Source organism: Crocuta crocuta, unplaced genomic scaffold, assembly GCF_008692635.1.
Source record: "Crocuta crocuta isolate KB4526 unplaced genomic scaffold, BGI_CrCroc_1.0 scaffold32, whole genome shotgun sequence".
NCBI classification, from domain to species: domain Eukaryota; kingdom Metazoa; phylum Chordata; class Mammalia; order Carnivora; family Hyaenidae; genus Crocuta; species Crocuta crocuta.
Window position 1 is genome coordinate 3,684,341 of NW_027529424.1, and position 25,666 is coordinate 3,710,006.

The 25,666-nt window shown below is 34.6% G+C and overlaps 1 protein-coding gene across 4 annotated transcripts in view; it reads left to right on the forward strand.

The window, feature by feature from the left end:
• The window catches only part of UPF2 (UPF2 regulator of nonsense mediated mRNA decay), a 111,548-nt gene that overhangs the window by 60,713 nt on the left and 25,169 nt on the right, over nucleotides 1–25,666 (forward strand). For all 4 annotated transcript variants that reach the window (XM_077758514.1, XM_077758515.1, XM_077758513.1 and 1 more), the window contains exons 9-16: nucleotides 746–854; nucleotides 9,023–9,136; nucleotides 11,968–12,084; nucleotides 13,120–13,305; nucleotides 15,394–15,597; nucleotides 16,772–17,047; nucleotides 19,208–19,391; nucleotides 25,012–25,151. In XM_077758514.1, the coding sequence (XP_077614640.1) occupies nucleotides 746–854; nucleotides 9,023–9,136; nucleotides 11,968–12,084; nucleotides 13,120–13,305; nucleotides 15,394–15,597; nucleotides 16,772–17,047; nucleotides 19,208–19,391; nucleotides 25,012–25,151 (1,330 nt within the window). The remainder of the gene's footprint in view (nucleotides 1–745; nucleotides 855–9,022; nucleotides 9,137–11,967; nucleotides 12,085–13,119; nucleotides 13,306–15,393; nucleotides 15,598–16,771; nucleotides 17,048–19,207; nucleotides 19,392–25,011; nucleotides 25,152–25,666) is intronic.

Here is a 25,666-nt window from a genome sequence, read left to right on the forward strand (position 1 = left end):
TGAGTTTTATAAAATAATGTCTGTGGGAGGAATGGAAAATAAATTCCAGCTTGTGTGTTCATTCTGATTAGTAGTTGCCATTTCGAGTGCTGTGTTAAGCAGGATTCTGGAGTTGCCTTCAAGTTTCATGAGAAAGTGCACTAATAATGAAAGGGGGTGGCAGTGTGAATAACGACATGTTTGTCATTTATTGTCTAGAGCAAGAGGAGATAGGCACTGTGGGAGAATCTGAGTCGGTTCTGTAATGAGGAAGGTACAGAAGTTAGCATGTGGTTGTGTGGTAATCTTTTCCCTTCTTAGATGCCTTCTTAGCTATGTTTACCCTTTCACTTCAGACATTAAAGTTTCCAAATAACTTATCCGTGGGTAAATGAAGGAAATAGTTTTAAAAGGATTCTGCTTTGCCCTATTTGAGTTACCTTTAGGTTTGTTTACTCAGTAATTATGTGATTAAATATTTAGGCCATGTCAAAACTTGTGTTTTCTGTGCTTGATATTTGATATTTTATCAAAATTGTATACGTAGTGAAATCACAGATGTACAGTAAACTCATTGATTATTTGTAAGCTTTCATAGAGCAAATTGAATTTCCATATGCTTCATTATGACGGCAATATTAGGCATGTCTGTATGATTACTAGTTTTTATCATTTAATGTATAAATGTATCTGAGAAACTAAATTTTAAAATGAATTACTTCTGGTATGTCTTTCCTCTTACATATATCACATATAACTTTTGCAGGTTGGATTTGCTACCATTTTATGCAAGATTGGTTGCTACATTGCATCCCTGCATGTCTGATGTAGCAGAGGATCTTTGTTCCATGCTGAGGGGGGATTTCAGATTTCATGTATGTATTTAAGCGTTTATTTTGTTATACACACACACACATAAGTTAAGTGCAGATTCTTCAGTTTAACATAAGATGATTGTATTGGTAAGCATATTTTTGAAATTCAGTAGTGGTGTAACAGGTCAGAATGTATGGACTTCTGAGTTTTTAAAATGTAAATTTTTGTCAACTAAACTTGAAATTGATAAGTGATGTTCCAGTTTGGAGATGAGCTGTTGCTGCTACTTTGTTTCCTACAGATACTGCACTTTTTGCTTTTGTAAAGTCAGAACCATTCTCTGAGGTCAGGAGAGTCAGTGGGTCGCGTTGGTGTTCCTAGGAGAAACCTAGCAGTGGCCATGCAAGTCAGGGCACAGGGCCTGGAGGAGGCCTTCTCAGGTGTTGGGAGCCCACATACCTGTGGCACCTGGAGTTGCATAATTGCTCTCATAAGTGAATGCCGTTGTGGCCTACCTTTTACCGATTCTTCCCTTAACAGTCTTTACCTTGAATAGTAGTCAAGGACCTGTTTCCAGGCAGCTTCTCTCCCTTTCTAGTCCTAGGAGTCTTAACTATCTGTCAGTGGTTCTCCAAATCCGTATTACCCAGTCCCCTTGTGCAGGTGACACAAATACAAGGTTGAAGGAGTAAAATGTCTCCTTACAAGTGTCTGAAAGTGAATTATCAGTAGACTGAAAAGACATGAAATTTAAGTGGTTATGTTAGCGAGTGGAAAAATTGTGTTGACACAATTTAGCTTTTATAGCAAGTTGCTTGGAATGCAAATAAATGTTTGCTGTGCTCAATAATCCCACTTTACTGCACTCGTTATACAGAAATTGGTATTGCTGAGCCCTCAGAGAATAGAAATAATTCCTGAGATCCAGAATCTCACAACACAGTTGGGAAGACAAGACATAAATGCTCACAAAAATAAGAGTGAAATAAACATTTAAACTCTAAATATATTCAATATTATAAGGAATGGCATGCTTAATTGCCAAATGATTATTCAAGAGTGAGAGCCTTAAGTTCAGAGGAAGGAGAGAGCCTCAGTGAGGTGTGGTTGACCTCTGAAGGCTTCTCGCCATGGGAGCTGATTTATATGAGATTTGTAGTTAACATTTTTCTGGGGCAGTTTTTGTTGAAGCATATTTTGGATTTTTATGGATAGTATTAAGCAAGGACAGGATTCTGTGTTTTAAAAGAAGTTTGGAAACACTGAGATCAAGAAAGTTAAACGACTATGTTTTATTTTATTATAAGAATTCCCAAAACTTTAATAGGGTCATGTGCACTGTGAACCTCCTAGAAGGGGTCAAATATGTAGTCACTCATAGAACACACTTTGGTAAATGCTGCCAGTTCAGAGACTGATGTGTCAGATGTTGTGATAGTCTCGCTGATTTATTTAATCCCATTATGCAAAACAAACTGTTTTATGACTCTATTATATGAGTTATATGCACATACCCCTCAACCGTATCCAAATTTAAACATAAAACTTGCTGGACCAAGCTTTTGGTGAGAAACTTAAAATTAAGAGTCCACTATTCATGTATACTTCCCCTCCCACCTTTGATAATTGGGGTGAGAGTTGAGGAAACTGGCAGTTTTGTTCCTGATGTGATGGTCCATTACGACTCAGAGACTGACAGATTAGGAGAATGATGTGGGAACACTACTGCTCTCAGGGGAGAGAAGAAAAAGTACTTGAGGTCTGCCTCCACCAGGATCTGTCTTTCCTCACCCCCAGATCTGCAGACTTTGCTAACTACTTGTTATCAGTCTCTCTCTCTTTCTTGCTTTCTCTGCTCAAAACTTTCCCATCCTTAAATGAAAATAAAATAATAGCAACAAGGAAATGTCTTCCAGCCTTACCTTTATCGTCTTTCACTTGCTTCTTGAGTTTTTTTTAGAGTATACTTGCCTCTTCCGCTTCTTCGAAGACATTTATCCTTTGTCTTACCATCGTAGCAACCCTGGCAGAGACCACCAGCATTCTCCTAATCATTCCATGTAGTTGATGTCCTCGCACATTCTAAACTGCTGGACTGTTCTTTTTTCTGTCATTCTGTCTCCACCACTTGCTAGCATTGTTAACTTTGATCAAGTTGTTTAGGTGATCTATACTGGTATCTTTTTATGCTGATATCTTTTTAAATGGGATGATTGTTCTTATGGATTAAACTAAATGGATATAAAATTCATCACACAATACCCAGACATAGATCTTATAATAATAATTATCCTTTGTCTCCTACCACTCTCTCCTGGTTCTTACTAATGACTGCTCTTCTCAGTATCATTTGTCAATAGTAAAATATTTTTTACTTTTTTCCAGCTGAGTTTATATATTTACATTCCCCACACTTTGCTTCCTTCAGCCTCTTTTTTGACAAGAATACATTTTATCCAGGATTCAGTTGACCTCGATTTCTCAGCAACCTCAAATGCATACTTCTTGCCAGAACCTCGCTCTTGGTGCTTAGTCAGTTCTCATGTACTTGTAGCTAAATATGTCCATAAAAAAACTCAGTACCTCTTAGAAACATCTTTGTCCTTGACTTCCTCATATCAACCTCTATTCTATCTTTAAATTTACACTATTCTTTTTTTCTCATCACTAAGAGAAATACTCCGGCTTTTGCCCCTTGGACATTCAGGAGCCAGCATTCACCCAATTCTGTTGGTACTATCTTCTGAAACATCTCCTCAACTAGTATCTCCTCTTCATAGGCTGAATGATGAGAATAACATTTTACCTAGGTTTCCCTGTTTCTGCTTTCTGTCTAATTTCCATCATGATGTTATAATCTGATCATATTTGCCCTCTTAAGAAACTCACCTGAGAGGCACCCGGGCGGCTCAGTCGGTTAGGCATCCAACTCTTGGTTTTGGCCCAAGTCATGATCTCACGGTTCGTGGGTTTGAGCCCTAAGTTGGGCTCTGTGCTGACAGTATGGAGCCTGCTTAGGATTTTCTCTCTTCCTGTCTGCCTCCTCTCTGTTCACGCTCACTTCCTCTCGGACATTAAAACAAAACCAAACAAAGCACCTCACCTGAGAAATACACCTGCTTAACAAAACTATATGAAATGTCATATAGTAGTCAAAGAAATTCTACTTTTAAAGCAACAGATCTGCTAATTTGACCAACAGATTAGTAAAGGTAACAGAAATGAGAAACCACATATACTTGAGGTCAGAATTTGGAGGAGGAATTTGGTAATATGTTTCAAGATCCTTAGAGGCATTTATACATTAGACAGCTTTGAGAGTCTGTCCTAAGTAAATTGATCTGTCCAGAAAAGTTTTATTCACATCATGGATTATAGTAGAAAAAAATGGAAAATGATCTTTTTTTTTTGTGCGTGTATATATATATGTTTTTTTTTTTTACAAATAGTTTATTGACAAATAAGTTTCCACGTAACACCCAGTGCTCATCCCCACAAGTGTCCTCCTCCNTTGATCCATTCGTCCGTTGATGGACACTTAGGCTCTTAAAATGGAAAATAATCTTAAAGCCCAACAGTGAATAAAGAAAATGGCCATCTAATCACAATGCTGAAATGATATAGAACCATTGGAAGTAATATTTACCAAAAAATTTTCATAACATGGGGAAAGTGCTTCTTTTGGCAAAAAACAACAACATCAAAGCAAGCTGTAAAATCTCAAACATAATAAATTTAAGGCTATGTTGTTAAAATATTTGGAAAGTAAAGAATAGAAAAGGATTGCATATCATTATGTCAGCTGTGATTGTCTTTGGATAGGGGCAATAAATAATATTTTTTCCTCTCTAGTTGTCCATGCTTTCCAGATTTTCAACAGAGCTTACTTTATATTTAGATATGAGTATATCAATCTGATTGACATTTTTAAATTTTTTTTTTAATGTTTTATTTATTTCTAGGAGAGAGAGAGAGAGACAGCGTGAGCAGGGCAGGGTCAGAGAGAGGGAGTGACAGACTCTCTCTCTGAAACAGGCTCCAGGCTCTGAGCTGGCAGTCAGCACAGAGCCCGATGCGGGGCTCGAACCCACGAACCGCGAGATCATGACCTAAGCGAAAGTTGGACACTTAACCGACTAAGCCACCCAGGCGCCCCCTGATTGACATTTTTAAAATTAGTGGTCTTTTCAGCTTTTTAAATCAAGCTTCTCTAGTGGTAAAATAAGTTGACCATGTATCCCAATTGAGTATATTTTTATATAAATTATATGTGTTTGCAGTTGTATCAAGTATTTTATGTGAATTTATAAAATAAAAACAAATTTAAAAGTGTATGGTATCAAAAAGAAATACAAGTTCCAAGATTTTTTCAAACCACACTCTAGTAGATCTTACCCACCCTACCCTGGAGATCAGTGGTCCATAGCATAAAATAAAAAATTTTTGAAGGCAAATTTACTTGTTTATAGACCCTGTGTCTACTTAGTGTTTAGCATATAGTAGATTTTCCAAAAAATTAGAATGATGAATGGATAAAGTTTATGTAAAACAAAATGAGCAAATTATAGAGGAAAGAGTATAGTATCTATTTGGGTAAAGTTATAGACGAGCCAGTTTGGGACAGACCATCTTCCTTGGATATGCCTCTGAAATTCTTACTTTTTATGTGTTGACATATCTGAAAAGATTTTGTTAATGTTTATGAATTTAGTTATTCAGTCGATCTCAATTTTAGCAGTCATTAATAAATGTAATGATTTTTGCTAAAGATGATTGCTTATATAAGTGAAATTTTATAAGAGACATTGAACCAAATATATATAGAACATTTTTTTATATATATAGAAAATTTTATGTTGTTTATTCATTTACTTTTGCAGAAGTGGTTTGACATGCCTTTTGATCATAAGGAGTCAACAAATGAGATTAGAAAATAATGAGGAGTCAGAATAAGTTAGTCTTTTTTATAAGTTACAGCCTTTTGAAAAGCTTTCATCTTTTTCATCTGTAAATGAGGGAGTGAGATCATTGATTTTTCATACTTCATTTAAAAATTATGTAATTTGGGGGCACCTGGATGGCTCAGTTGGTTAAGCATCTGGCTCTTGGTTTGGGCTCGGGTCATGATCTCATGGTTTGTGAATTCAAGCCCCACGTTGGGCTCTGTGCTGACAGCATGGAGCCTGCTTGGGATGCTCTCTCTCCCTCTCTTTCTGTCCCTCCTCTGCTCACTCTGTCTCTCAAAATAAGTAAACTTAAAAAAAAAGTAAATAATAAAAATTATATAATTTTGTCATATTAGATTGTATCTCCTTAACTTCAATAGTATTTAAAATAATTATGAATTATACACTATGTTACATGCTTTGAAAGTTATAATGCTCAGTAATACTTAAAATTGTATGATACTCGAGAGCAGTCATTAAGAGCTTGTGCACCCAAAGAGATTTATAAAAATGCATTTATATATTTCTCAGCCCTACTCCCTGTATAAATACTCAGCTTCAGTATGTCATTTTTGAAATGCTTCCTTGCACATTTTTTGTTTCCATGTTGCTTCAACTGTAAAAGAAACACATGCTCAATGTGGGTTATTTAGGAAACATAAAATATATAAATGAGAAAGAAGAGGGGAACGAACCCCATAATTTTATCACTTTAAAACAGACTTATTAATCTTCTGGTATATTTTCTTTACCGTTTTTCCTTTGTAGTGTTTTTCTTTTTTTTTTATGAATTTATAGCGTATATACAATTTTCTGTTCTTCATTTCTCACTGAGAAGCATTTTGCAGTCATTTACAATACCTCTCACACATCATTTTAAAAGTTGTGTAATTTTTTGTTCTGTACATTAATTGCTTAGAAATCAAGTGAAGTGTAGTTGTCAAGTTACTGCCACCACTATCTCCATTGCCATTCTTATTTTTATCTTTATTTTGCCAAGTGATCTGACAGGTTTAGGGAAATTACCTGAGTTATCTTAAGATCATGTACCCCCAAAAATGGCACAAAATGACCTCAAGAGCTCAGATGTTCTGACTATAGGTCATTTGCTCTTTTGCATTACTGCAATACATATGTAAACATTTTCACTTATTTGTTCATTCATTGAGCATATGTTTAGTGTCCACATATTAGAGATATGAACATATAAAGATGGATAAAATTAATAATAGTTAATATTGAACTCTCTCTGGTCTCAGGCACTATTATATGTGCTTTACATCAGTTCACTTAAGACAACCTTATGAGGTAGGTTACTTTTATTAGTTCCGTTAAAAAAAATTTCTTTTATTCCATTTTAAAGATGAGGAGATTGAGGTCTAGAGTTTATACTCTTAATGTATCCTAGATAATAAGCTAAATCACTGTGAGGAGCTTTTCATAATGCAGAACTTAACAAGCATTTATTTGTGAAAGGATCTTTATAAAAGCTTTGCTCTTTTTTGAATTGCTGAAACAGTCAAGGTGTAAAGTTCTAGAAGTTGACTTAGATGATTTTATATTTAATCAGTGCAGTTTTATTGATGCTTTAATCAATTCTTGTAATGAGCTTCTAAGTTCGCTCTGATTTTTGAAATGAGTAAACATAGTTTTATTTAAAAATTAACTTTGAAGAACTAAAAAGTCTAAACATCTACCACTGCTTACTATAGAAAATAGGTCCTTAAAATTGAAGATGATAAATTTCAGTGTTAACTCTCTAAGTATCTAGAAATTTAGTATTTATAAAATGATTATCATGAATTGTACGGCTGCTGGTGAGATTAAGCCTTATTTAAAAATGCAGCACGGGGGGGTGCCTGGGTGGCTTAGTCGGTTAAGCGTCCGACTTTCACTTAGGTCATGATCTCGCGGTTCGTGGGTTCAAGCCCTGCGTCGGGCTCTGTGCTGACAGCTCAGAGCCTGGAGCCTGCTTCAGATTCTGTGTCTCCCTCTCTCTCTGACCCTCCCCTGCTCACGCTGTCTCTCTCTCTCTCCTAGAAATAAATAAAACATTTAAAAAAAAAAAATGCAGCACAGGGGTGCCTGGGTGGCTCAGTTGGTTAAGTGTCTGACTTCAGCTCAGGTCATCAACCCACAGATGTGGGTTCGACCCCCGCGTTGGGCTCTGTGCTGACAGATCAGAGCCTGGAGCCTGCTTCAGATTCTGTGTCTCCCTCTCTGCCCCTCCCCTGCTTGCACTCTGTCTTTCTCAAAATTAAAAAAAAGACATTTAAAAAAAATGCAGTGCGTATTAATAGTGTAACTCCAGTACTAATTAGGAGACTGGGATTTTAGTACTGATCCTTCATCAGGTCATTTGAGAGTTTTGTGTTGTTTTGTTATTTTAGTTATTAAATCAGAATTATATGTATATGCTATGTACAAATAAGATAGGATAGTAATCTAGAAACATAGAAAACACTGAAAAACCTTTTCAGGTCACCACCATATTGAACAATTGCATAAGATAGAGTATTTTGAAAATGTACACTAAACTCGCACAAAGTACCACCATGTAATTGTCATTGTCCACATGGAAGGTTTCTAGACTAAGTTTTCAATGAAAATGTAATCCATTTACATTTATCTTCCTACGTCTGTTTGCACTGTACTGTTGTAAGAGGATTTTGTTGTACTGAATACTTCTTGAAATGTGTGCCCAAGTTAGAGGCTGTATATTTGCAAAGGATTTGAAATTTAATATATAACTTGGTGATAAAAAATAATAATTATATCAGAAATTTCACTATAATGAAATTATAATAAAATTGCACAGTAGTTCGTAAGTGCAATGCACTAAGCTTTAATAATATTTTTGCTTAGGTGAACTCTTTGTACTTACTATTTTTAAAGCAGCATTTCCTAAAATGTGTTCCTTATTAATTTAATGGGATGTTAACTAGTACTTGCTAGCATTTCAAAAGGGGGCTTATAGTACTAAATAAATTTGAGATAAGTTGAGTTAAACAGCCTTCTTTACTTGAGAACCTGTTTAAGCCTGATAAATTGCCTTGTTTCCCAAATTATTTGACCATGAAACTGTTTGCAAATCATATCCCAGCACTTATGTTCTGCAGAACTTATTTTGCCTTAACTGAAAGTGATTTGAATAGTAAGAAATTTACCCAAACTTATTTAAAATATTTGGAGTGAATGTAGACTTAATAAAATAACATTTCTTATCACAGAGATTTCAAAATGTTAATCTCTATTAATGTTTCTTTTCTCTTAATTTGTAGGTACGAAAAAAGGACCAGATCAATATTGAAACAAAGAACAAAACTGTTCGTTTTATTGGAGAATTAACTAAATTTAAGATGTTCACAAAAAATGATACACTACATTGTTTAAAGGTTAGTGCTGCATTATTTGAGTTGTTTTTAATAGACAAATTTAAAGTTTTGGTTATAAATGCTGGAAAAAATGAAGTAAGGAATATTTGTTGATGTCAAGGAAGATAAGATAGGAGTAAAAAGGAACATTGAACAGATGAGCAGAGTAGAAAACAAATAATATGATAAAGAGAAATGCGGCTATCACAGTAATTACAAGAAATGGAAAAGGACAAAATACATGAAGTAAAAGCATAAAGAATATAAGACTTGATTAAAACAGCACTATAGGCTGCCTATAAGAAAGATGCCCTTAAATATGAACACCATAAAGGCTCAAGTAAAAAGATGGGGGAAATATACTGGGCAAGCACTAATTAAAAGTCATCTGGTTTCTGGGGCACCTGGGTGGTTCAGTTGGTGGCTCAGTCGGTTAAGCTCAGGTCATGATCTCACTGCTGGTGGGTTTGAGCCCACGTTAGGCTCTGTGCTCACAGCTCAGAGTCTGGAGCTTGCTTTGGATTCTGTGTCTGCCTCTTTCTCTGCCTGTCCCCCACTCACATTCTATCTCTCTCACAAAAATGAATAAATACTAAAAAACAAAAAAAGACACCTGGTTTCATTATTATCAGGCAATTAAGGCACGAAGCATTTATTAGAAATAAAGAAGGATAGTTCATAATGATGGAGAGGTAATTTTTAACAGGAAACTATTACCACCCTGAATTGTTATGAATCCAGTAAGGTAGCTTCAAAATACATAAAGCAAAAATCACGGAAAGGAGACGTAAGCAAATTCACAAACATAGTGAAAGAGTCAGAAACACCTTTCATTAGCTGAAAGAAGATGCAGACCAAATCAGTACATATACACAAATTTGATAACACAATAACTTGGATCTAACTGGGACTATACCCAACTGCATCAGAATTTACAGTCTCTTGTGATATACATGGATCATTTACCATAATTAACCATTAAAATCTAAGCAAATTAGGGATACCTGGGTCAGTCAGTTAAGCATCTGACTTTGGCTCAGGTCATGATCTCATGGTTCATGAGTTTGAGCCCTACATCAGGCTCTGTGCTGATCCCTCAGAGCCTGGAGCCTACTGTGGATTCTATGTCTCCATCTCTCTCTGCCCTTTCCGCACTCACATGCTTGTTCTCTTTCTCTTTCTCTTTCTCTTTCTCTTTCTCTTTCTCTTTCTCTTTCTTTCTCTTTCTCTTTCTCTCTCTCTCTCTCTCTCTCTCTCTCTCTCTCTCAAAAATAAACATTTTTAAAAATCCCAGCAAATTAGAAAAGACTGAAATTATTCAGATTATGTTTTCTGTCCACAATGGAATTAAGCAAGAAATTAGTTAAAAAGTAGTTATATGTGGCAAAGCTAATACAGCATAGATGGAATAATTCTACATTTGGAATTGATCATGACTAACAGTAACAAACTCTGTATCAAATCAGTTTCATAGAGATATTATTAGGTATATTACACAAAGTGAGTCTCATGGATTCAAGTACATTTGGAAAAAACCCTGAGTTAAACAAATTTGCCCAGTTTCTTGACTGCTTGATTTCTTAAGAGTGTTTAAAATACGAATAGTCATTGTAAATATTCAAGGGGTTCAGTTTCCTAAGCCTACCTGGAACGTCTCAGGTGACTACAAAGTACATTTAGAGAAACTCTGGATAGCATTTTAAGAGGGATTGTTAAAGATTTCTCAGTGCTATAATTGAAGGGAGTCATAGCATGGAATAATAAAAACATTAGTATATTTTTTCATAGTAATTATTATAAATACATAGGAAGGACATACATTCCTTTGACACAGAAATTCCATTTCTGTAAGTTTGTTTTAAGGAAATAATCATAAAGGTGTGCACAGATTTATCTATAAGGATGTTTAAGTGTTGTTAAGTACTTAATAATTTTTTAAAAATGTTTTTATTTATTTCTGAGAGAGAGACAGCATGAGCAGGGGAGGGTCAGAGAGAGAAGGACACACAGAATCTGGAACAGGCTCCAGGCTCTGAGCTGTCAGCACAGAGCCCGATGCGGGGCTCGAACCCACAAACCGTGAGATCATGACCTGAGCCAGAGTCGGACGCTTAACCGACTGAGCCACCCAGGCGCCCCAGTACTTAACAATTAAGTACACAATTGTTTAATAAGAAATTGTAAACCATTTTAATATTCAGTAAATAAGAATCATTGAAGTTTTAGTGTAGTTCATGTTATACAGAAATATGTCCCTTTTAAATCATGGCATACAAGGATAAATAAGGATACATCCAAATAGTTATATTAGCTAAAAAAGACCAAGTTATTAAATGATGTAGTATATATATTTTTTTAAATGATGTAGTATGTTTGAATCTATTTTGGTTTAGAAAATATACATAGAAAAAGATTGATGGGATAAATACTTAAATGTTGTAGTGATGTGACATGTTTGTAAATTTCATACAATGAGGCTGTTGTAGTCAGAATTTTACAAATAAATATCATATAAACCAAAACAAAAAAGCCATTTAGAAAATGTTAGCTTTGTATGTTGCAGATGTTTAAATACATAGCATCTAATAATCATTCTAGAAAGGGCTTTGGTATTAGTTTTCATGTATTTATCTGAAAGGAAAGGCATTAAATATTTTGAAGTTTTTAGGTTAAATTTTTGTGGCTGAACACAAAAGATAGTTAACAGTGAATCCTTTTAAGCTAAAGTAGAGTAGCTTTTGTTTTTCACACTGATATTTTTAAAGTTGTTACACACAGTAGATCTGTATTTTCTTTCTCTAATAGGACTGAAGTATTGTGTTTGTGTTCTCTCATCATCATTATTATTACAGATGCTTCTATCAGACTTTTCCCATCACCATATTGAAATGGCATGTACTCTACTGGAAACATGTGGAAGATTTCTTTTCAGATCTCCAGAATCGCACCTGAGGACCAGTGTACTTTTGGTAAGGGCTTGAGGATGCTACAAGAGCTTGAGGTTCTTGATTTACCTTAGGGGTAGAAATATATTGACCAGTCTCTGATCTTGCTCTACAGCATAAATTAGAACCTCCCATATTTATGCGCTGTGGCCAGTCCAAGAGAGTTGGAGAAATTTTTCTCACTTGGGCGCCAGTGAGTTCACACTATTATAAATGAGGATAAAGTTCTACCTCAAATAACTTTTGATAAATGATTCAAATGAACAAGTACTCTTGATACTGTTACATTAGAACCATTGTTACGGATGTTCTTTGATATTCAGAGAAGCCATTGTTGTTAAGTGCCATAAGCATATAAAATATAAGCTTTAAAATGTGAAATTAAAATGTTAAAAATAACTATAAGCTTTACAAATTAACTTGGGGTAGAAGTTATTTTTTAAGCTAATTACGATACCGAAATGGCCATCAAGTTTATTAAGCAATTAAGTTGTTATGCTTATTAATAGCATCCATACATTCCCTTGCAGTCTTGGGACCTTTAGAAGTGTGGTGGTGGAGGGAGGATTGGTGTTAGTGTTAAAGGGAGCTCCCCAGGCATATACTGTCTGTTATATCAGTGTTGCTGTTATAGAAGCCTGGATTGTGTCATTTTCTTTAGATAAGTTATTTTTTTTTTAATCTAGTTGTGAACCTAAACATTCTCTGCCAGTGACATTTAAAATGAAGAAACACAAGAATTTATTTCTTTAAAATTTTTTCAACTATTTAATACTTATTTTTGAGAGAAACAGAGACAGAGTGTGAGTGGGGGAGGGACAAAAAGAGAGGGAGACACAGAATCTGAAGCAGGCTCCAGGCTCTGAGCTGTCAGCACAGAGCCTGACATGGGGCTCGAACTCATGTATCTTGAGATCATGACCTGAGCTGAAGTCGGACGCTTAATCAAATGAGCCACCCAGGCACCCCTAATGTTTATCTTTGAGAGAGAAAGAGGTTTTGTTGGGAATAAACATTAGAATGAAAGTATTTTGACTAACTTAGACTTCTTTATTTTAGGAACAAATGATGAGAAAGAAGCAAGCAATGCACCTTGATGCAAGATACGTCACAATGGTGGAGAACGCATATTACTACTGCAACCCACCTCCAGCTGAAAAAACAGTGAAAAAGAAACGTCCTCCTCTCCAGGAATATGTTCGGAAACTTTTGTACAAAGATCTCTCCAAGGTTACCACTGAGAAGGTAAATCTCCTCGAAATCATATAGTAAACTTGAGATTTGTGGGAGTGTTAAGATTATATATATATATATATATAATCTTATATATAATATATAATATTCAGGGGCACTTGGGTAGCTCAGTTGGTTAAGCATCTGATTTCAGCTTATAACTCATGATCTCGCTGTTCAGAGTTTGAGCCCTGTGTCGGGCTCTTTATTGACAGCTCAGGGCCTGGAGCCTGCTTCTGATTCTGTGTCTCCATCTCTCTGCCCTTCGCCTTCTCGTGCTGTGTCTGTCTCTTAAAAAAGAAAAGATTATGGAGATATTCAACCAAATTAATTCTCCTTCATCTTAATCATAGTAGTATTAAGAGCAGTGCACTTTCCTTTTAGCCCTTTCAATAAATTGCTTTAGGTCAGGAACATATATTTCAGCTTCCCTGGATCAGTTTGTTTATAAATTGCGTTAGTGTTTGACAAAATATGGATAAGAAATGTAAGCAACGTGCATTATTCACATTTTGTAAGTGGAGAAATTGAAGCAGAGCTGTTAAATTCCAGCACTGAAGTTTAGGAGAGATAAGATTAGATCCCAAGTTTAATTATGATTGATTCTATACAAGTCATCCTAAAGTGGAATTCATATGATGATACATAATATATAGGACATATGTTTTGTTTTCCTTTTATGATTCTTACTCTGAAGTGGCAGTTCTTTTCGTATTAATTTTGTTGTTGTTTATTTACAGTCACTACTTTGTCTCTCATACTATAATCAATTTGACTGAATATTTTGCTTCATTATAGGGGATCATAACCTTGAGTGGGCTTTCAGAGGTCCATGGCCCTCTGAAATTTCATAATTTTGAATGTGTGGGGCTGTTTATATTTTTCTGGAGGGAATGTCTATAGTCTTCCTTAGATTCTTAGTAGAGGTCAATTTCCAGAAAAGGTTAAGAACTACTAACCTATTTTTTTAATTATTGCAGTTACCTTGTTAGAAACTTCACTTTTAAGTAAGATATGTTGAACAGAACATTTCAAGGTTAACTCTAAATGTTGAAACAACGCAGTGTGGAACTTTTTTCTTTTTAGAAAAAAAAATAAATTAACTTCTGGACAGAGTAAACCTTTATAGGGGAGGAAAGGCATGCAGTAATACTTGTATTATATATACAACTGTGGAAATTGGACTCAACTTTCAGAGAGTCAGAGACAGTACTTGTTTCAAACAATAAGCAATTTGAAAGCTGTTTTAGAATTGGCTAAAGGTTTAAAAAATATAGATTGCTTATACAGTTGAGGCAGCATTAACACTTCCACTGAAGCTGATTGGAGGACATATTTAAGTGCTTGACTGATGGATTGTGGCTATAGAGCAGAGATGGACGGTGGGCTTTGCAGTCTGCCAACAGTATCCTTTTTTGCCCCCCAGAATAAAAATGGAAGGAACTTGATTATAGGTAGAGCTCTGCTCATCATCTCATTACCAGTAGAGTTTTTGAAATAGTAATGGCTAACTTGTATGCGGTACTTATAATGAGCCATATACTTTCCTGCGTATCTCACATGTTTTAGTTTGTCTAATCTTTACAACAAACTATGAAATAAGTGCTTTTATTACCTCCCCTTTTGCACATGAGGAAACAGGATGCTGTGTAATGTCTTGATGTTGTATCCTCCATTTTAAGTAATCTCTTAACCAATTGACCTTGGGTTTAATTTACTGGAAATTTTTTTTTAACTTACTGAAAAATTGTTTGGAATAATAATTAGTGTCAGATTATTTATATTAATGATCCGCAAAAGAAAATATTTTTGGTAAATCTTGGGTGTTTTTTTTTTTTTTTTTTTTTTTTTTGNATATATTACTAGCTTGTGTGAAGATCTGGAAACTTTAGGTAATTTAGGGACTTTATGTGAATAAATTTAGGGGCAAATGTGAATATATTTTGCCAGTAATAAGAAAAATAATCTCACTTTTCTTGTCTCTAAAGTCATTTTCATTTTGGAAGTTGTATGACTGCACAATCAAATTAACTCTATTACTGGGTATATGGGAATACTGTGTGCTCTGTTAGTAATTGAAACAAAATTCTCTTCATGTAGGTTTTGAGACAGATGCGAAAGTTGCCCTGGCAGGACCAAGAAGTGAAAGACTATGTTATTTGTTGTATGATAAACATCTGGAACGTGAAATATAATAGTATTCATTGTGTAGCCAACCTCTTAGCAGGACTGGTACTCTACCAAGAAGATGTTGGAATCCATGTTGTGGATGGAGTTTTAGAAGATATTCGATTAGGAATGGAGGTACTGAGTACTTTCTTTAAAGGCATCAAATTGGGACGCCTGGGTGGCTCAGTCAGCTAAGTGTCCAACTTCAGCTCAGGTCATGATCTCACACAGTTTGTGGGTTCGAGCCCTGCATCGGGCTCTCTGCTGACAGCTCAGAGCCTGGAGTCTCCTTTTGACTCTGTGTCTTCCTCTCTCTCTCTTTGCTCATCTTCCACTTTTGTACTCTCTCTCTTTCAAAAATAAATAAAAACCTTAAAAAAAATTTTTTTTTAAATAAAGGCATCAAATTGGAGTTTGTGGAGAATTTAAACAGCTTGTAAATTTGATTATTGAAAAATAATAATTTGAAAACTTTCCTTTCCCCTTTTATTTTTTTTTAATTTTTTTTTATTTATTTCTGAGAGAGAAAGTGTGAGCAGGGGAGGGTCAAAGAGAGAGGAAGACACAGAATCTGAAACAGGCTCCAGGCTCTGAGCTAGCTATCAGCACAGAGCCCGATGCGAGGCTCAAACCCACGAACCATGAGATCATGATCTGAGCCGAAGTAGGACGCTTAACCGACTGAGCCACTCAGGCGACCCTCCCTTCCCCTTAAAATGTCAATTTACTGTTACTTTTTCAGAATTAGTGTTTCTTTAATTAACCCTGTTGTCTTAGATTTCTTAGTCTTGCAGGCTAATGCTGGAGAGTTTTTTTGCCTCTTTTTCAGATTCAGTTAGGCTTTTGAAAGAGTATAGTAGATTTTTATTATTTCTAGAGGCATAATTAGGACTTAAGTGATAGGAGTCTCTAAACTTCTTAATTAGGAGAAATCATTAATAATTTTTATAAACAGATTTCTGTAAAGAATTTCTGTAAGTGTATAATTCATAAATTACAGGAAGAAGTTTTGGGGACTGATAGGGAGAATTACATTTTAACATTTTGTCAGCTCATTTAATAATAGCTTGATACTGAATTTAGTATTTAACTTGTTCTTTTTGTTAAAACATTTAAATATAGCCATTTGTTAGAGAAAGAGGATATCCAGAAATGATCATCTTATTTAGAAAAGAAAGAAAGAACCCATTATTTTTCCTGTTTAGTGTTCTTTCAGTAATTGATTATCAAGTAACAGAGGAGAATTTTACCTCCTTTCAAATACATCACTATTCTTTAATGGAAATCTGTGTGTTTTTTTTTCCTTTAGGTTAATCAACCTAAATTTAATCAGAGACGTATCAGCAGTGCCAAGTTCTTAGGGGAACTTTATAATTATCGAATGGTGGAATCAGCTGTTATTTTTAGAACTCTTTATTCTTTCACTTCATTTGGTGTTAACCCGGATGGCTCTCCAAGTTCACTAGACCCCCCTGAGCACCTTTTCAGAATCAGACTAGTGTGCACTATTTTGGATACCTGCGGCCAGTACTTTGACAGAGGGTCTAGTAAACGAAAACTTGATTGCTTCCTTGTATACTTTCAGGTATGTAAACTGAAATATGCAGTTTGGCACGTAAGCATTGCTTGGGTTACAAAAATACTAGAGAAAAAAATGCTATAGCATTCACATATCATACATAAGATGTGCTCATCATTTGATTAGATTTATTCCTCTTGCAAGGATACTCTAGAGTTTAAAAAATACATGGTGAATTCTATTGTATAAACATTCTACTTGCATTGTCATTTTTATAACTGACAGTAATTCATCATTAGTTTTGGGAATTATTTTGTTATAAATTTGGTACAGTGATTATGGATTATGGTATTTGGTATGTTAATTATGGATTAAATTACTTGTGGGGGTTTTTTTTGGTACATCTAATAACAAACTCTTCTAGATTCTGTTTTTGTATCTAAAATTCTTGTTTCTAAAGGATTTAATTTTTTGTTTTAGAAAAACTGTCATTTTGGGAAAATATGTTACTTTCAACACAGGAAAAAATGTTCATTCATGGTAAATTCTTGTGTTGTACTTTCCATATCTTAATTTTAATTAATTATGCAAACTTATAATTTAGAGTAAGTACAGTATAAATTAAATTCAGATACAAATATGGAGATAGTTCTGTAACTTCTATAAAGTTGGTGTTCTGAAAGTTAACTTATAGGTTGGTTGTTTGGAACCTAATCACTGTTTCACATATAATACACTGTTATAAATACTGGTTAGGGTTAGCTGTTCACTATCATTCTCCAGGTGTTACTGAAAAAAAAGTACCATTCAATTCTATATGATCATTCCATTCTGTATAATCTCTTGTTAGTGTTTTCTTCATTTACTTATTGGTGAAGAAAATAAATTTAAAACTATAATTTTTGCAGCATCAAAACTACCTCCACAGAATGGCTGGTGTTAGGTGGGGGTAAATATTCTTGGGGAAGAGCAGTTTGATAACTTTGTTCTAAAGTGTACCTGTGCAGTAAGGGACGACTTGATATTCCCTTATTTTCTCAGCTGATAACTAGAAAATGGGGAGGGGAGTTTTGCAAACTTGAGAACTAGATTGCCTGTTTTATGTGAAGACTAAGTTAGAAGCCATCTGTTTTGAAAACCTGAGTTTTGCTTCAAAATGTCAGCTGTAACTATCATCATCACAAATAAACTCTATTTCAGAAGTGTGTCCTTATTTGCATTCCCTCTGAAATCCTAGACTGAGAGAAAAAAGCCACTTAGAAATATCCAGGAGCAGAAAGAGACCAAAGTATTTTCCATATTGGTTACTAGGCAGAAACCTATAGTAGGATATACCTAGGAAATTGGGAGTAAGGAGTGCGTGAGGCCCCGGAGATGAGGGCAGTGTGTTCTCCCAGGACAGAGTAAAGTATGGGAAAGCCATATGGACAGCACCACCTGCAGTGGTGCTTCTAAACTTCAATGCATGTGTACCACCTGCAGGTATTGTTAAAATGCAGATTATGATTCATTTGGTCTGGGGTGGGGCCCTGAGATTTTGCATTTCTGATAAGCTCCCACTTGTGGTCCACACTCAAACTGAAAGAGGAAAATGAAAGCACCCAGAAGAATATCTGTTTATATACAAGCAATTTCTTGGGTTGTGCTTTTTAGTTAAACTAAAGTTAAGAATTACAAAGCATGAAATAGAATGAAGGCTCCATGCTAGGAAAAGAAAGGAAAGATCTCCGTGCCATATACACAGTAGATGTTCAACGAATGCTTGGTGATTAATGATTTTTATATATTTCAGAAACCGTATTTTCAGATACTTTAATTGACCTTTATAAATTAAAACCAAAGCAGGTAGTATGTAGAAAATAATAAAAAACATATCAAAACTATGGCTTTGAATCTGTTTTGTAAAATCAGATTTGGGGTTTGGGAGTGGGGTTTCTGCCTTGTGTCAGTACCTAGAAATTTACTTGGTATTTTATTTATGATTTTTCCTTGCCTTTAAAAAATTTTTTTGACAGTTATAATAATGAAAATCAAATTAAAATCATCAAATGGCTTGGAAAGTAGAATAGGATCATTGCTGTTGACCCATTAATCAAATGGTAGGTGTTTCGTACAACTGTTTAGCCTAGTTATTATAATTAGGTAACATCACAATACAGATTATTATTTTAAAGTATTTTTGTTAATAATTTCTTATTGCTAAACTTATTTTTCATTTGTTATCAGCGTTATGTTTGGTGGAAGAAAAGTTTGGAGGTTTGGACAAAAGACCATCCATTTCCTATCGACATAGATTACATGATTAGTGATACACTAGAACTGCTAAGACCAAAGATCAAACTCTGTAATTCTCTAGAAGAATCCATCAGGCAGGTACACGACTTGGAACGAGAATTCCTAATAAAACTAGGTAAGCAGCTAATTACAGAGAGAAAATGAAGCTGAATTTTGGCAGATTGTTTCTAGAATTTGCTTCATATTGTTATCAGAGTTTGCTTTTGTCTACTTTCTGTTTTCAGTGTTGAGTGTTACTCATAATAGTGTTAGGTGAGACCTGGGTGGCATACTTCTTGATTTCATTAAATAATCCCAAGTTGGAGGAAAACAGTCATGTAAGTATTGACGGGAAAAAAAAAAACCACAGTCCTGTTAGCCTTTATTAATTTTAGGATTTTTGGTTGCTAATACAAAGTACTTTTGATTAAAGCATCTCTTACATATACAGTATATGTTTTCAACAAGCACTGTTTCCTGAGATAGCCCAGGCGAGACACTGTAGAGAGGAATGTCTGTTAGAAGTTTGGAACTACCTTGTGGAATTTCAGACCTGACTCCCTGGAAGAGTTGTCTCTTTTTCTGAGGACTAGAGAAATTGTGAGAAATATGTGCTCCAGGAGAATCGGTCTACTTATTTTCTCAACATCCTGCTGCAACTGTTCTGGAAGAGTTAGCTCTTTTTTTTTTTTTTTTTTTTTATTTCTAGGAGAGAGAGAGAGAAACAGCGTGAGCTGGAAGAGTTAGCTCTTGAACAGTTCACACAGGGACTAAATGAGCTAACTGACTTTGTCAGTGGAAATAGCTGGAATGAGTCTTACGAGTCTTGTTTGCTTGCTAACAGTTCTTACCATGTTAGCATGTTTTATTGTAGTCATTTCAAAGTGACATGTTTTTAGGCTATTAAGCTAGTATTTTATTTCCTGATAGTACTTGGTACCCATATGTCTATCGCTAGAAGATCCTTAAGCTTCACCAGTTACACTGATTGCATAAATTTAGTATGTTGCATATCTGAAAAACTACTTTTCATGGCAAAGGCATTTGTGACTTTTTTTCCTTTAAAACTGTTTTTCTTAGTATATCCAGCGTTTTAATAGGATTTCTTTCTCCAAAGATCCATCCTCCTTTGGAGAATGTTACTGTTACCAAATTGAGCAGTATTTTTAAAGGTGTTACTGATTGTGCAACTATTGACTTTTCCACCACTCCACCCAGAAGGTCATAATGTGATTCTAATGTTCTTTGAACTTTGTCCCAAGTTAGTACTTTTTTTCCTTCAGATATCCTTTTTTTATTTTCTTTTAATTTTTTAATGTTTTATTTATTTTTGAGAGAGAGAGAGAGAGACAGCATGAGCAGGGGAGGGTCAGAGGGAGAGGGAGATACAAAATCTGAAGACAGGCTCCAGGCTCTGAGCTAGTTGTCAGCACGGAGCCCGACGCGGGGCTTGAACTCATGAACTGTGAGATCATGACCTGAGCCGAAGTCAGATGCTCAACCGACTGAGCCACCCAGGTGCCCCGTACCTTCAGATTTCCAATTGTATAAAATGGTCATTTCAAGCAAAGTACTTATTTATCTACTTATTTATTTCATTTACTTCACATACTTTCATATAGTTAAGTCTTGTTTCCTGTAAACTTTTATTAATGGTTCTCTCTCTCTTTCTGTGGGCGTGAGAAAACACTAGTTTGACACCCAGTTTGGTAGTGATAAAAGAGTATAGCTTTATCTTTGTAGAGCAAAGGTTAAATTAAGGGATCTCAGGCTTCTTTTGAGAGGTCTGTTCCTGTTTAGAACATGGCAAGGAAAAAATAGGCCACCATTTGTGAATTAAACTCTAAAGATGATGGTAACTAGAATCAGTATGCTCCCAAGTCCCATTTTTCTCTTGTTATAGAGTCTAAATATCAGGAAGAAGATGTACATGAATGAATCTATATTAAGTTTATTTCCTATTGATAAATAATATAGTATCTTTGATGGGTTTTTTTTGTTTTCAAGCACATTGTAAATTCTTTATTATTTTAACTTTATAGCAACCCAGTGTTAACCTAGAATTTAGTTAATGAGAAAGCACTACAGAATTCCCTAAGATTTTAAAGTCATTTTTAATATTATTAAAAGTAGTACTTGTTCGTGGTAGAAATCTTGAAAAATACCCAAAAAACCCCAAAATCACATTCCATACATAAGAATAATCATGTGTTAACATTTTTTGGTACATGTTCTATTCTTTTGAAATTTTTTCATGTTTATAGTTTTATAACTGGGTGTTTTCTACCTAATACTTTATGAAATTTCTTCCTCACATGAAATATTTTTCCAAGTCTTAATTTTTTTTAATTAACCGTATTCCTTTGTATGAATTTGCCATAATTTATTTAATCTTGTTGTTTGATACTTAGGTTATTTCCAGTTTTACATTAATATAAATAACATTTCTGTGTGATTTTGTGTGCATTGTGGTTTTCTCAAGGTAGACATAGAATTATTGGTTAAGACATTCTCTTCCAGTTTAAGAACATAAAACAAAGTGGAAATAGGCAATATTATTTAACCAGGCTTGGAAGTTCTAGATTATAAGGAATAGAAATGAGGAAACAAAAGTGGAAAAAAGGAAGCCACATGAGTAAATTATAAAGCCAACAGTGTATTTCATAAATTAGAAACAAATTCAGTAGAACAGAATAAAAGGCCTAGAAGCAGCTCCAATTGTATACAAAATTATTTAGTACATAGTAAACTAAGATTCTTAAAAATAGCATAAGGGCAACAGGTTAGCATTTGGGAGGAAAACTGATATAGAGCCACAGCTGATATCCTCAAACTCCAGGTGGATTAAGGAGTTAAGTATTTATTTTTAAAAAGTTTAAAAAGAGATGTGATTATCAAATATTTGGAGGTGTTAATTTTCCCAAATTCTTTTTTTAAATTTATTATTATTATTATTATTATTTTTATTTATATCTGAGAGGGAGAGAGACGGCGTGAGCAGGGGAGGGTCAGAGAGAGAGGGAGACACAGAATCTGAAACAGGCTCCAGGCTCTGAGCTGGCTGTCAGCACAGAGCCCGACGTGGGGCTCAAACCCACAATCTGTGAGATCATGACCTGAGCTGAAGTCAGATGCTTAACGAGCCGAGCCACCCAGGCTCCCCAGTTTTCCCAAATTCTAAAACAATTGAAGAAAGCACACACATGGCCACAGATCTGGGTGTTTAAAGCTTTTATTCAATAGAAAAATAACTAAAATTAAAGTAAAGATAGTTTGCCTGTAAGGTTTGTTTCACTTACAGAAAGGGCACAGGCAAATTGGTAATAAATTAGAATATCCCAAAAGATAAATGAACATGACATAATCTCTTAAGGGAAGATGGGGAGAGTTGATGTTTTTACTGAGTGCTGCCTGATGTCAGAAATCAAAAAGTGCTCTCTCTGACTTGTTAAGAATGGGAAGAAATGCTCAACATGTCTAGTAAGCAGAGAAATATAAATTTAAGTAGCCTAAAAGGAAGTATTACAGTTATTACTATCTGTTTTATGAGCAGGAAAGCTGAGGCACCAAACAGCGTTTTATTATTTGTATTTTGTATTGTTATCCCTATGTTCTGTGGGTATACATTTTTATCTACATTGTATATTTTAGATTGACAGTGTCCTAGGGGTCAGCACAGGATAGTTATGACACTTTGGAGCAAATGCAAAATATATTTATAAATTGTTTTTGAAACTGACTTGCAATGCAAATGAAAATGTTAGTATGTATTTTTCTTACAAATTAGAAGTATGACTATCAAAACAAAGTGACTTATATGTTATAGTTCTTCCAATCCTGCATGTTTTAAGTGGATATAACAAAGGCATAAAGATAGCTCATCCCATGTGAATTTATCAGCACATGGTATTTTTACCGAGAATGTATAGATTTAGACAGTTGTGCGGCGCGTTGGTGGCTTAGTTGGTTGAGTGTCCACTCCAGCTCAGGTCATGATCTCACAGTTTGTGAGTTGAAGCTCTGCATTGGACTCAACTACTGTCAGCTTGGAGCCTGCTTTGGATCCTCCTGTCATCCCCCTACCCCCAAATAAATAAACCTTAAAAAATAGATTTAGACAGTCGTGACTTTAAATTTTTTGCCTTTGTTAACTTAATTTTTTAAAAATTTTATCTGAGAGAGACAGAGACAGTGCAAGTAGGAGAGGGTCCGAGAGAGAGGGAGAGAGAATCCCAAGTAGTCTATGCGCCGCCAGCACAGAGCCCAGTGTGGAGCTCGAAAAAACACCTCATGACCTGAGCTGAAACAGGACGCTTAAAGTCCCTATAAATAAACAAGCAAATAAATAGGATTTATATATATAAAATCTATATTTGTATCTGTGAAAACTAGTAAGTGGTGAGAAAATATTTAAGTTAATGGATTCTCATTCTGAGACACCACCTTCTTTTCTCAGCATTAATTCTCCTTTCTCTCTGAGCATTATCCACCTTTTCTTAAATTTGTTTCCAAACTTGCATGTACCTACTTTAATCACTTTGTACTTTCATACTTTTGTCAGTTCAGTTAATTTCTTAGACTTAAGATGCTGGAATAATTTTTTTACTTTTATTGGTTAGCTAATTATTGGAACTCTCTGAACTTTAGTCTTTCTCATAAGATGGAAGAGTTAAATCATTACATGGTCACTAAAGTTTCTTTCTGCCCTAATCATCTAAGAGTCTGAATGAACAAGTATTTATTAAACACCTACTGTGTGTTTATTAATATATAGCCTCTGACAGATTTTGAATGTATAAAACAAGGTCTTTGTATTCAAGGGTATTCAATGTCATGTTTATGAAATCATTAGAAAAAATACTACATGGTGTATCCTTAAATATAAAGTGCCATGAGAAATTCTCTTAAGAGCTTTAGGAGCAAGTAGGAGGAAGAGTAATAGATTCAGGTAGTCATTGCATTTATTCAGGAAGTAAAATTTAGACTGAACTTAGAGAATGTATAGGACTTGAAAGTGCATAGTGAAGGATACTCTGTATTGAGAAGAGTATATGATGAGCAAGATTCCAAGACTACTAGTAGGCTTTGTGACAGAAGAGGCCCAGCTATAGGGGAAGGCTTAGGAGAGACCAGAGGAAAGTCAGATCAGATGAGGCATCTTGAAAGTAGAGAGTTGCTTGGAATTCCAATAATAATTAAGAAGAATTGACTGGACAGTGAGATGTGAATGAATACGAGGAGGTGGGAGCCAATTCAAGCCATGGAATTCCGTTAGGAGGAGAATGATGTTACTGAAAAAAACAGTTAAGTTCTTTGGTGACACACCTTTGGCTCTTCCCTTAGTCTTAATTTGCAGACATTCAAATTGATAGCCAAATGTGATTTCTCTTACATGGTTGAGGCTGCATTTTATGTGCTAGCACTCTTTGTTATGTTCATCTGAGATGGAAATAAACAGAAGATGGAAAAAAGTATATATATGTTGTGTTTGTATATGTGTATGTATATACATATTATATGTGTATTTATATATATGTTGGTTTATATATATAATGTATCATTGCTTTTTTGTTGAAATGAAGGTCCCTTTAGTTTGTAAAATGTTTCTCAAAATAATTTTAAATTGTATTCTTGTTTTACTCTTCTGAGAAAATGGCTTTTGAATTATCTTAATACATACTTCTAAATTAAGTGATATAATATTGAAAATTTATCCTTTTTTTTAAAATACTTTTTCACTTTCTCCTCATTTCAAGGCCTAGTAAATGATAAAGATTCAAAAGAGTCTATGACAGAAGGAGAAAATCTTGAAGAGGATGAAGAAGAAGAAGAAGGAGGAGCTGAAACAGAAGAACAATCTGGAAATGAAAGTGAAGTAAATGACCCAGAAGAAGAGGTGATGACTTTTATTTATAGCAAATAGGTACATTTGTACAAGAGTATCTTGATTATTTGAGCCAAGATTTCCTTGAATGCATAAAATAAGATTTCCTTCCAACCTGTGAACTCCCCTAAAGTAGATACAAATAAACTCATAAAAATTTAGAACTGGAATTTTCTGTAATTGGTTTTCATATAATAGTTGGACATTACATTGTTCTTTTAAAAAATGAAATTGTTTTAAAAACATTCAACCATATAATTTAAATTGGATTATTAAGTATTTTATAACAATAAAAGGAAATGAGAGTATCAGTCTAATCTTATGGCTGTCTTTGGATTTCACTACTATACCATTTAGAGAAACAGAATCTAATAAATTAAACAGCCTTAGTAAATGTGACTTTAAAGAGTGACTTGCTTTCATATAAATTTCTCATTTGAAGAGTTGGGATGTATTACATTTTCTTCAGTGAATATATTTCCTCTTTTTCAAAATTGAACTTTATCATTTTGAAAGTTGTATCTTTT